Genomic DNA, 13,689 nt, shown 5'->3' with positions numbered 1-13,689 from the left:
GTTCATCATAAGCTTGCTCAGTCTGAGTGAGCCGATGAGTAAGTTCCCTCATAGTGTATTCCCCCATATCTCTTTCCAAGTGGTTAGACTTATAGAAAGGCTGGATCTGATACCAATTGATGATTTTTAAGAGGGGGGGGGGGGTGAATTAGTATATCAATAAATACTGTACTTAAACACTTTAACAGTCTAGCAGTAAACCGGTAAAATAGTTTCACAAACAAACCGGTTAATACACATGCAAACCAAATAGCAAATAAGGCATTCACCCATAGAAGCACAATCACCATAAGACAAGAGATTTTGATGTGGAAACCCAAATGGGAAAAACCATGGTGAGATGAAACTCACAAGTAACTATGTGCAGAATAGTAACCAGACTGGTTAAGGTCATACAATGTTCTTTACCAGAACAGATCTTGTTAGGAATCTCAATCTTTGCTAGGAGATAAGTCCGATTAAAGACTACCTTGTGAGAGGATTTTAGATCCACAGATGTGAATCACCTTGTTAGAGGTACAAAGGCTTTTCTGGGCCTACCCAGTTAAGGGTTTCTAACTTGTCAAAGATGTGAGTAATCAACAAGTGAATGATCTAGCAAATGGCACAATCTTCTTGATTAGATCCATGGTAGCTCATTGTTAATGCTGTTCAGCATTACTTCACTCTTCAGTAAATCCATACTCTGTTACAACACATAGACTTGATCTTCTCAGTTAAGATCACACATACAAGAACTTCGTCAACCACCAAAAACCTAATAGCTACACACGCATAAAACCCTAGACATGATGTCCTTAAAAGAAATCTGATTTCATGTCGGTCCAATAGGATTACATTGCAAGTTCCTAGGTTCATTGTATCTAGACACATTTAGTAACATGATACAAAATCACCGTCAAAGTGTCAGTGAATGGTAACTCATCACAAAAATATACCGGTTGGTAACTCATCACAAAGTATTACCGGTTTATACAACTTTATCGGTTACTGGTTGGTAACACAAAGTAATACCAATTCAATTATAAAACAAATTACCGATTGACAAAAATGAAGACTGGGAAAATGATAACTGTCGCTTCTAGCTCCTTTGTTCCGCTTCGCTTGAGCTCTTCATGTCGCTTGGGTCTTTATACCGCTTGAGATCGGTAAACACTTTTTTGCATAACATTGATAGTCTTAAGAATATAACATAATACTGGTTTGGAACAAATACCAGTTGAGCATAATTCATATATTCAAAAAGTGATCTCATAGCAAGTGTGTCTCCATCAATCACAATCACAACATAATCATCAAAAATGCCAACAGTAACACTCATCGCATATAACTTGCATCACATACACATTTATTTATAGTGGCTTTGATTACTTGGCTCTAGTCATTATGACATAGGTCATTCCCTCTCACTTGGCCTTATAGGCTACTTGGGAGGCAAGCCTTCTAAAGGTGTTATCCTAATGCAGAAAATTAAATAAAGCATGAAAAAGGAGGGTCTGGCTTTTTGATCACCCAAAAAAGGGGAGAGCATATGCCTATCACCTTGAAGACTAGAAGAACAATGATTCCCTTTAAACCTTCATCGCAATGTTTTCTAAACTATTAGAGATGTTGCTCCAAAAAGGCACGGGGTTCATTTTAACCATCATAACAATGATAAAAGTTGTATTGTTCTTTATTACAAGCACCAAAAAGAAAGATTTAGCTAAACTAAGTTCAGCTATCCCTGCAAGAAACCATGAGAATTGTTAGCATATTGTGGGCTCTCGAACCTAATTTTCTTCCTTTGGTTACAAAATTCTGCTTCAGTGTTTATCAATGATCTGTTATAAACCAGAACACTAAAAGGCTAGAATTTAAGAAAAATGAAAGAATAGAGAGGTTTTTGGTTTTTTTTTTTTTTATATGAGGAACTTGCTAAAAATGGAAACTTCCAAAATAGAAACTTTCCAGAAACGGAAACTTTTTCAGAAACAAAAACCTGCCAAAAATGAAAACCTGCCAGAAACATAAACTTTTCAAAACAGAAACTTGCCAAAAATGGAAACTTTCCAGAAGTGGAAACCTTCCAAAAAAAAAATTTCTAGAAATGGAAACCTACCAAAAATAGAAACTTTTCAAAATGGAAACTTGCCAAAAATGGAAACTTGCCAAAAACAAAAACTTTCCAAAAATGAAAAAACTTGCCAAAAATGGAAACCTACTAAAACAAAAAAAAATTCCAAAAATGAAAACCTGCCAAAAATGGAAACTTTCCAAAAATGGAAATCTGCCAAAAACAAAAACTTTCCAAAAATAGAAACCTGCCAAAAACGATTTTTTTTAGAAATGGAAACTTGTCAAAAATGGAAACTTTCAAGAAATTGAAACCTGCAGGCATACACAAAATTTCAAATTGTTGTTAGTTCACGTCAGGTTCACCAAATTTTTTCATGCTTAAAAATAATTAATGCAGAAATAGGAAATAAGGACGAATCACCAAATCCTTGACTATCAAAGCAACTTCAAACATAAACCAATAGAAACTAACACAAGAGTAAAAACAAATGAAACTCCCTCATCCTACATCGTGGCTTCCATTGTGCTTATCTGAATTGTGCTTGTAGGTGTCTCTCAAGTATTGTAGTGGGATTACTACATAGATTAGACAATTGTTTGAAGACTATGATTTTAGATTGATTGATAAAATGATATTGTTTATATAGATTTTCAACACAGAAGGGATGAGGATTTGAACTCAAGTCCTGATTGATAGTCAACTGATTTAGATCAATGCACAAATCTTGATTGATTTGTTAACTCAATAGATTGGTCTGTTAATAGGGTTGATTGGAGAGTGAACTCAATTGATTAACCAGTAGACTGAATTGATGGATTAGAAGACCAAATTGATTGATTAGTCAAAAAAAGGTGATTAGCATTTAAAAAGGGAGATTGATGAGTTAACTGATTTTATCAATCAATTCAATTTCAAAATGTGTTGTAGGATTTTAAAATTGAAATAAATTTTCATTTTCAATTTGAATTTGGATTTTTGAGTGCTGAAATGCACATGAGATTGACTGAAATTCACATTTGGTGAAATGTTAATTTGATGAAATGAAATTAATTGGAATTAGGTGAAATTCAAATTTGGGAAAAGATGAAATGAAATTAATTGGAATTAGAATTTGGGGAATTGGAGGAATAAATAATTAATAATTTAAATGAAATTATTTAAACATTATAAATGAGCTTAATTAAATAATAAAGATTATTTAACTAAGGATTAAATAGCAATTAATTAAATAATTAATATTTAATTAATATTTGAGATGGGTTTGAATGACAAATGATTAAAGAATGGAAATTGGATAGTTAGTAATGTAGAATGTGATGATTTGAATTAGTAAATTAGCTTAATTAAATGATTAAATAATTATTTAATTAAATAGACGAATAATTAGTATGCAATCAATGAGACATTTTTAGGTGTCTACAATCGCTATTGAAGATTTTCCTTGACTTGCTTGGGGTTGGAGTTGAAGAGAAACCCAAAAGGTGTAGGTTATCTTTTAGATTCATAAAATCAACCTGAATGTTCTCATTAACAATAAAACTTCCTTCTTTCAGATTAATATTCTCTTTATTGGGACTTGATATCATCAAAATATATTTCTTTTCCTTTTCATTAGGCTTAGACTAGATATTACGGGTCTGTTGGTACTATCCAATAGTATTGTGGCACAAATAAACAACCATATTGACATGAGTATTTCCTTATATCTCTATAGGATCTGTCTTACTTTTGTATGGAGAGTTACCCACTTTTAGTTGAGACCCCTCTCTAGGGGTTGATTTATCCTCCTTCCTTGAGGACGAGGCCATCAAATCATCTCTTTTCTTTTTCTTATCCTCCTGATGTCTTTTTTCAACCTCCTCCACTAAGGGGACTGACTATATTTTGGTACCTTCCTTAGATTGGATCGTATCATTCATTGAGGCAATAGCCAAGCTATTGAGCAGGTAAGAAGGGACCTTTGTCGCATGTTGTTTCCTACCAATTTTTTTTTGCATTCATTGTTGAAGTACCCATATTTTATGCGATTTTGACAAAATTCCTTAGCATTTTAATATTCAATGGGTTGAACCCAAGATCCAACCCAAGAAAGGAATGTTACTTGGGTTAGCAAAACAAAGTTCATGGCCACATTAACAAAAACTCTAGCATAAAGGAGACTAGACTTAGATTACATAATCTTGTCCACAACAAGGAATTTTCCAAAGGATTCAACAATCCCTCTAAAAACTCCAAGGTTCCAATATTATAGAGGAAGGCTTGGAAGATAGATCCAGGTAGGAGCCACTACCCCAAGATCTTTCCAAGGGTCTATACCTTGTTTCCATTTCCACAAGGATAAGAAGTTTTTAAAATTACTTCCTTAAGTTCAAGGACCTTTCATGAGAACCTTAACCATATATTCTTGGTTGAAAAAACTAAATAGAAAAACCCCATTTTCCATAGCACTAATAGAAACACTTCCTTTAAGTTTCCAATGAGCATTAGCCCATTTTCTAACCTGAGCTATAGTAGAGTGGAAGACTAGGAGCTTACCCACTAGAGAAAGGCCATGCTCAACAATCACAACATTTAACATAACATCAAGAGCCTCAACTTGTTGATCCTTGACATTACAAACCACCAAGGGAACCGGATGCTCAAGACTCCTACCCATTTTAGGGGAATTTATGCCCAGTAGTTTATCCACAAATCCTATAGGTTCCTCATCAACAAAAAAGGAATCGAGATGGTACTAGGAAGAGGATGGAAGTGGAACATCAAAGATAGCCTCGATCGAAGAGTCAACAAACCGACTTCTACAAGAAGAATCCACAAAGGTCACATGATTATGGACCCCAGGAGGTGGGGACACCTGTTGATGGGGCCCCCTATCGTTCTCATCAAGAAGAAAAACAAGCAAGAAGAACAACAACAAAAATGTACCTCAAACCCTAGAAGAGCTTTGCATTTAACTAAAAATGTTGATCATGAGTAGCTTCTACAAAACAAACAAAAAAAGACACAAAAAAAATTAAAATTATGTAACATTGTGAACACAATGAGCAGAACTGTGGTAGGTTAGGTAAAAAGTGAATTAATTATTTAGAGATCAAATTACATACCTTATTAATGTCATTTCTACTTGCCTTTAGATATAAAATATTTTGTTATAATCTTGCTTACATTTATGATCGATGTGGCTCCTAAAAAAAAAAAATTAAACTAAAATCTTTTGAATCTCAAATGTGAGTATAGTTGTACTTTCTATGATAGAAAATTTGTGTGTCTCAAATCATTTTCTTTCTCAAAACATTGTGGCCCATTAATTTTTCTTCTTATGTTGCTGAGTTTTTTATATTATTATATAATATAATTTTTTAGCAAATTTATTATGATTCATTAAGTAGATATTTTTACTCAATGTATTTCAGATCTTTGTCTACATAATATAGCAGTGACTTTGAGGTTTCACCCTATTTTTAAGGGCATGCCAATTTGATCTATTGATATCCTTTTTTGATAGCAACCATATTTCACTCTGTCTTTTAAATAAGATATTAATAACAATGTTACCTTAACAAAAGGTAGATTTGAAATGAGAAGCAAAAAAATTATTATATTTATGTAAAAAAGTGTGATGGGTAGTTATCAAATATTTAAATCTTAGGTATCATTTAATGTATTTAAAAGTCTAATTTGTATTAAAAATAATTTAAATCAAGTGAACAAGAAAATTGTTCAAGTATCTTTAATTTAATTAACTTAAAAATAGGACATGATGATAAGATCTTTTCTAATTATCGAGTTATATTTTGATATTTGGTCAAGAATTTTATGTAAGTACTCTTTTATGCTTATTTATGTTTTGAAATTCAATTACTAGTTGGATTAAATTTTGAAAAACATAACATAACAAGAGAATACAAATTATAGATTATAAGAGATACTCATTCAACATAGCATACAAAGAAAGAACAAAAGGCATACAAAAATTCCAAATTGTAATGACATATGACCATAAAAAATATTATACATGAGAAAATCTATTTAAGCTATGGTACTCATCAGAATATAGATAAATATCCATCACTTAATGATCATACTAAGTTCTGAAAAGAAAGAACAAATCAATAAATCTTGCCTATGAACATCTTATAAACAGGATAATTTTACCATTTTGAACAATAACATGTTAGATACAATAGGTAAAAGATGAAGTAATTTATTTATGATAGTGAACTTGATGCGATGTAATACATATGGAGTCTATATTCATTCCATAATAGGAAGAATATTTATTTATAATTATTATGTTTCAAGTGAACATATAAGAAATATTTTTATAGTAATCATATTTTGAGAGAAGAAGGCGCATTCTCACTTAACCTCCAAGTTGGAATAGCGAAGAGATGCTCTTTTCTAGGAATGGTGGATCCAAAAGATTCATTCATGTCTAATTCCTCATCACTTTTCCAATTAAAACAATGGACAAGGTGTACTAATGCAATTGCAATATTGGCAATGGCCATGGAAGCACCAGGGCAGCCTCTTCTTCCAGACCCAAAGGGAATCATTCTTAAATCTTGATCTTTGACCATATCAAAATTTTTACCCATAAATCTCTCAGGCCTAAATTCCAAGGGATCTTCCCATACACTTGGATCTCTTCCTATCGCCCAAGCATTAATGATAATTCTTGTTTTTGCTGGTATTGAGTAGTCATGATGAGGTCCTTTAACAATACAAGCTTCCGTGGATTCACGGGGGACGAGCAAGGGGCCTATTGGATGCAATCTTAATGTCTCTTTCACCACACAATGCAAGTATTCCATGCTTGCAATATGAGAAATTGCAATTTTCTCATTCTTATTAGCTATAAAATCAATTTCTTCTTGTAATTTCTTCATCACATATGAATTTTTCACTAACTCACTCATTACCCATTCTAATGTGATAGCCGATGACTCTATTCCACCAAGAAACATATCCTATATACATAAATACATCGATCAATATATAAACATATATAATCAATACAAAAGAATGAAACTACTACATTAACACATATAATAGAAAATAGAATAGCCCAGCTTAGAAGGAAGTTGAGAGTTGACTTACCATAATGATACCCTTCTTATCTTCATCTGTGATATCCATATCCACAAGCACATCAATCAAGTCTTTATGCCGTTCCTCCTCCCCCTCCTCTGCGCTGCGCCTCCCCTTGTGCTCTACATGTTCATCTATTATCTTGTCGAACACAGCATCCAAGCGATGCTGGACATTCTTCATACGTCGCTTCAGCCCCTGCAAGTCAAGCCAATCCAACCAAGGAATGAAATCGCCAATATTAATAGCGCCCATCAAGAAATTACCCTCCCAAACCAAGTCCTCAAACGCTGTCCCACTAGAGAGGCGGTCGGTATTTGTCTTCCCCGTCAATATTCGCCACATCACATCGGAGATGTAGCAGGCAACGGTCTGGCTCACATCCACGCCCAATTTGCCCTCCTCGCTCTTCTCCCAGATGGATCGGACCATCGCCAGCACCTGTTCCTCCCTCACGCCTTGGAACGACTCGATTCTCTTGACATTCAGCAGCTCCATCATGCATAATTTTCTCATGTTTCGCCAATAATCTCCGTAACGACCAAACACGATATCCTTTTGATTGTAAAACAAGTATTTGGCGGCGGCAGTAGACGGCCTGCTGGCAAAAACCAAGTCGTGGGTTTTTAGAAAATGCTTGGCCGCCTCAGAAGTAGACGCAACCACGACGGATAGAGAACCCAGCTTCATCGACATGATTGGCCCATGTTTCTCAGCCAGCCGCTGCAGACTACGGTGAGGAAGAGCTCCCAACTGATGGAGGTTTCCTATGATTGGCAGCGCAAATGGTCCTGGCAAACCAAATCTCCTATTCTTTTTCTTCCCCAATCCCAAGAGAACGGACAGCGATACAGTAAACAATAAGATTGTAAGTCCTATTGCAGAAACACTCACATTGAGATCCATTACTATGCAAATCGAGAACGGCAGATAGTTGCTTCAGTTTGCTACTGTGTTAGGAATATGCAAACCCAGAAAGACAGACTGCTGCTTCACATTGCTAGGGAGGGAAGAACTTATACTCACCGGATGCCTCTACTTTCCTTCCAGTTTCATCTCGTTTTTCAAGGCGACCCGGAATCTTAAATCAAACAAGCTCCGAGAAAAACTCGGAGTATTGCTTTTTTTCTTTGCTTTCGATCCTGACACCATATTAATTAATTTCACACGTAACTAAACGGTCCATAAAGTCTATGAATACTTATCACAAACTCAAGTCTCTTTTGAATGGAATGTATTGAATATTGTTTTATATGCAAATATAATATATCTCATTTTTGTTTTCTTCTGATCTTTTGGATTTATTGATTTTATATGTAGCAAAACAATTTATAAGTCTATGGATTGAAGTTGAACACAATCTCTAAAGTCTTCCTTTGAAATTAAAAATGATCTAGAACAATCATAACAAATTGGTTTGAAATCTACAATAAAAATTGAACAAATCTTTCGAATGAGATCTATTCTAAATTCTTTTATATGTCAATACAATATATAATAAATAAGTAACCTTTCTATTTAATTTTTGTTAGCTTTCGATCCTTAGAATTTATTAATTTGACACATAACAAGACAATCCATAAAATCTATCAATTAAAGCTGATCAATTTAGCACAACCTCAAAAGTTTCTTTTGAAATAAAAAATGATCCACAACAACTAGAATAAGCTAGCTCAAAATGTACAATAAAAATTGAACAAATATTTCCAATGAAATCTATTCAATACATCTTTCTATGTCAATATATGACATATAATAAATAAGTAACATTTTTATTTCATTTTTCTTAGCTTTCAATCCCTTAATCATATTAACTTGACATGTAGCAAAACAATTCATAAAGTCTATGGATGCAAGTTGAACAATTTATGGCCAGCTTAAAAGTCTTGTTTGATATTAAAAGTGATCTAGAACAACTAGAATAAACTAATCATTCAAAATCTACATTAAAATTGAAGAAATCTTTCAAATGGGATCTTTTTACTACTTTATATGTCAATGTTACATATAAAAAATAAGTAACATTTGTTTATTTATTTAAGAAAAATCTATGATGCTATTTGAATGGGATGGTTGAATTCAATCACTTAATAAATATGGCAAATAAAAATTGTAAGATGTTTATGTTTGAGATATATTAAATGCTTCTCATTCATATTAGTTTTGTGTATATAAAATAAAGCTATTTTTAAATAAAAATATTTAGAATGGTTTGTATAAAATTGTTAAAAATCTAATCAATTGATTTAAGATTGAAAAAGGGGTCGATTAACATCCAACAAATTATAAGAGAACACGACGTTCTTATACTACAATCGATGGCCTTTTTCGGATGGTTCAATTGTTTCCTAGATATCATGGGTCGCCCATAAGTTTATATAATATTAAACACTAATCTCATAGATATAGTTTTCACCATCTATTTTATAGTATGGTGGTTCTATAGAAGGTTGATTTTTCTATTTTTCCAATGGACCTTTCTTAATTTTTGTTAAACAAATGATTATGGTGGAATATTGTGAGTAAGTGGTTTAATTGTACAAAACATAACAATATTATGTCAAACATATTTTTAGTTTTATTTTTTATTTAAGTTTTACATTTTAGAACTTAATGATTCCTTTTTTTTTTGTTCATTAGTAATATTTTTCAGCACTTAGCCATTACATTGTCCCTAACAATAATGTTATGTAACATATGAGCAAATACCCTTTGCAATTTGAAATCTTTAGAGGCTTGTCACCTCTCTTTGGATTAAGTTTATACTAGATTTCAATGTATACACTATACCATTACATGATTGTGTCATTGATAATGTAACTTGAGGAATAATATCATTTGTACTCTCATTTTCCATAGACTATTTTTTCCATTCCAAAAGAAACTATTTTAGTATTTTAGTTTTTAGTATAACACTTAATAGTATCATAATACTATTTAATTTTTTCTGAATTCCATTAATTTGTTACCCATTTTACGAAATGCTCGGTCATTCATTTCAATAAATATTTTACTACTTGTTGTAATAAGGTTGGATTGTGTTGTAATTGAAAATTAGAATTTACATAAGAGAACCATATGAAATCATTTGCCTAGTTTACTTAAAACTAAATAGTTTCTATAAGATAATTGTATAAAAATAATTTACCTTCTCTAACTACACTCAAATAATTTATCTAAGATTAGTTTTAACATGTTTCAGTTAATTTATAAATGAATGAACTATAACAAATAAGTTTCTACTAATAATACAATATCTAAAATACGTTATGTTCATAATGATGTGGATATTTTAATGGTTCACACAAAATAATACATTAATCTTGTTATAGGGCATAATGATGATGAAACATTTTTGTTAGCAAGAAATTTGAAGGAGATAGACATGAATTTTATTCCCAAATAATTTATGCTAGTTGTAGTCTATAACTTCAGACTTGGTCCTATTGAGTTGGTAAATATATTTATTCTAGATCTTCTCTAGTCAGATAAATAAAAACAAAACATCACACAATTATTAGGTATGATAATAAGATCTCTTATATTGATATCTTAATATGTTATATACATTTCTTATCTATCTTTTATGCTTTCTATCTCTTATCACTATCCCTCTATTCACTCCTACCTATCATATATATTCTCTCTCATCCACTCATATATTCTATCACTCTTCTTCTATCTCCTTTTAATTGAATGCAACCCTTGGATAATATCCTTAAAGACTAATATATTACCTAAGTTAAATATTTGAAAACACTATTACCAAAATACACCCTTATTTCTCTAGACTGATGTTTGTATCTTCTTTTTCGATCAACATCATCTCCTCAATAAAAATCTTGACTTGTTCTCAAGTCAATTCTTATTTGGTATAATATCCTTATAAATGTCTTGTAGTGCTTGAAATTGATTGTCCCATTGCTTCTTGGCTATTTATAGCTGATTAGAGTGAATATGGAGGTGCAACAATTGTGACTCTACTTCTAGAAGGGATGTCAAATTTGTATTCTAAGGTGAAAGAGTTGCGCTTCATGAATGGGCATCCAAGATACCCTGGCATAGTCAAGGATTTTTGTAGCTATCGGTTTGTCTTGGGTTTACTTCTTATCTCCATATTGAGGTAGTTATTAGAGAAACTAAAATTTGAGGAAAATAAAAATAGTGTGGTTTCCTTCATTTGTGCTAATTTTTTGAAGAATTCTTACCAAAGGACTTCAAATAAATTGAAGAATTTGCCTAAATTATTTGGTATATTGTATGCACTACTACTACTATAGAAGATCCTTCCTATTTTTCAAAATAAACTTTATATGCAATGACCTTTATGGCATATATGACCCCTTTATCAATGATGTTGTTGATTATTAAGATCCAGACATCAAACTTTTCTCTACTCAATTTTTCCATCTCCTTGATTTTGATACCATTCTTGGGGGTAGGGCTACTTCTTCTAGTACCCCAGTAACTTCTTGAATTACCTCCTTAGTGATCTAGTGGGGCTTCTCCAAGTAAATAAAACCATCATGCAAGCGACTTAAAACTAGTCAAATCTGTTTATTCTCTTGTGCAAAATATGTGAAATCCTTAAAGACATCCAACTTCTTTTTTGTGACCCTTTTGTACCCTATCTTGTATTCTTTATTTCTTTTGAGTAGTTATGCTCACATAATTTTGAAGGTGGTGAGTTTAATAATCTCCTCCAATGGTGCATGAATGTACCTCTAGATGCCTTCAGCATAGATAACACTAGTCGGTACCTTTAATAAAGCTTTGACAAGTTCTACTTCAGGGATTTATTAGGTATTTTTATTGTATGAATGGAGAAAAGGCATCGATCAAGGTAGGAGTAGCAAAGGAGGCCATGGTGATTGTATGTGTTTGTGTTGAATTTGAACCCTTATTTCCAAACCATATCGCTAGCCACAAAACACTAGATCTACAATATAATTTAACAAAACATCAATAAAGATCAAAAAATATATCCAAATAACAATGAAATATACCAATATACCTTCACATGCATAAGAGGCTTGTCTCTATTGTTTTTCTATCCTCCATGATCTTGTATTTGATGTTGTTGTTGTCATATTTGTGTTGCACTTGCATACAAGATCAAGGAAGAATAGATGTGGTTGCGATGATGTATGCTACAATAATTTCAACATAATGTAAGTATGATCCAAGTATGCTATATGGACAATGATAGGAGGAAGCCTCTTTTATACAGAACATCCTAAAAATGGAGAGCTTAGATTGAGGAGGTTAAATGATGAATGAAGCAATGATTGAGAAGTAGGTATATAGAAATACATGTCATCATGTGGATAAGAATAAAATCATAAATGGACCAATTAAATATATAAAAGTATTTATTTAATTAGTAGAAGAAAGGCCACATAAATTAAATAAATAAAATATTACTTAAGAAAGAAGGCGCTTCCTGAATTAATTAAATAAATAACAAATATTTATTTAATCAGAGAATAATTTTAGGTGTCTACATTTTGCCCCTCTCTGAGACAATGTGTAGTTTATCATATTTTTTCAAAGAACATTAAAAAATAGTGGGTAGGAAAGGGATAAGGAATAGAAGCATGATGCTCTTGTCATGGGAAGGATAACAATTTAGTAAGATGATTCCCCCTCAAGAGGACATGTGATGTAGAGGGGATGCTCACTCCTATTGGGTTTGCTTGTTCTTGATGTCTCCTTAGGTTGTCTCTTGAACCATCCAATGGTTTCACTCTTTCCAAACTTCCAAAGGTTGTAGGGCCCACCCTTACTGACCTTTCCAAGGTCCTTAGACTAAGGTGACATCCTCTTGTTTAGTGAGTGTCCAACACTCCTTATTAAAGACCTTCCTACTCAACACTTTCACCAAGAGCCAACCCTCTCTACCACAGGATCTTCATTACACATGACCAACACACTAAAAGGGATGAATTTCCCTGGTTGTCCAACCTAACCCTTTATTTATGAACTAATGTGATTACCGGTTTCAATTTTTAGGACCAATTTTCTCTTTTAGGCCTACTGGGAGACCTAGTCCAATTAGCCTTACCGATGAGGTATTTTGCACTTATCTGCCCAAAGTCCTGAACACTAGTATGAAATATTTAGCTTTTTAGATACCCTTTTGGAAGCTTCATACAATATCACAAAATTGGACATGGTTTTGGTTGCTAACCATCCTAACCCTTTTTAGGCCTAATTCCTCCTTTTAAGCCTACAAAATAGGGTTTTGCTTAAATGCCTTCACCAGTCCAAATGGCCAAGGATTTGGATTATTGTCTTAGGTCTGTACACACATGAGGATTTCCAATCCAACCTGGATTCAAATCCAAAATCCATCCAACGGATTTACCCATCTAGGGCCTGCTATCCATGATCCCCATTGCTTGCCCACTCAACGTGCCAAGGCTAGGGTATGGTGGCAAATCTAGAGTTTAGCCTCCCTTGTATTAAAAATAAATTAAAAGCATACTTTACAAGGCCTCCTATAATTCCACAAGGTTTCAGTATGGATTTCCACCATG

At 32.9% G+C, this 13,689-nt stretch overlaps 1 protein-coding gene across 1 annotated transcript; it reads right to left on the bottom strand.

Annotated features, from left to right (window-relative positions):
* Positions 1–6,266: 6,266 nt before the first annotated feature.
* LOC131039128 (cytochrome P450 750A1) lies at positions 6,267–8,153 on the bottom strand. Its single transcript, XM_057971781.1, has 2 exons — positions 7,160–8,153; positions 6,267–7,029 (listed from the first exon to the last, which is right to left on the bottom strand). The coding sequence occupies exons 1-2, from the start codon at positions 8,054–8,056 to the stop codon at positions 6,391–6,393; spliced, it is 1,536 nt and encodes a 511-aa protein (XP_057827764.1). The 5' UTR covers positions 8,057–8,153; the 3' UTR covers positions 6,267–6,390.
* Between the last annotated feature and the right edge of the window lie 5,536 nt (positions 8,154–13,689).

This window comes from Cryptomeria japonica, chromosome 10, assembly GCF_030272615.1.
Source record: "Cryptomeria japonica chromosome 10, Sugi_1.0, whole genome shotgun sequence".
Taxonomy (NCBI): Eukaryota; Viridiplantae; Streptophyta; class Pinopsida; order Cupressales; family Cupressaceae; genus Cryptomeria; species Cryptomeria japonica.
This window is presented reverse-complemented; position numbering and strand designations above follow the sequence as displayed.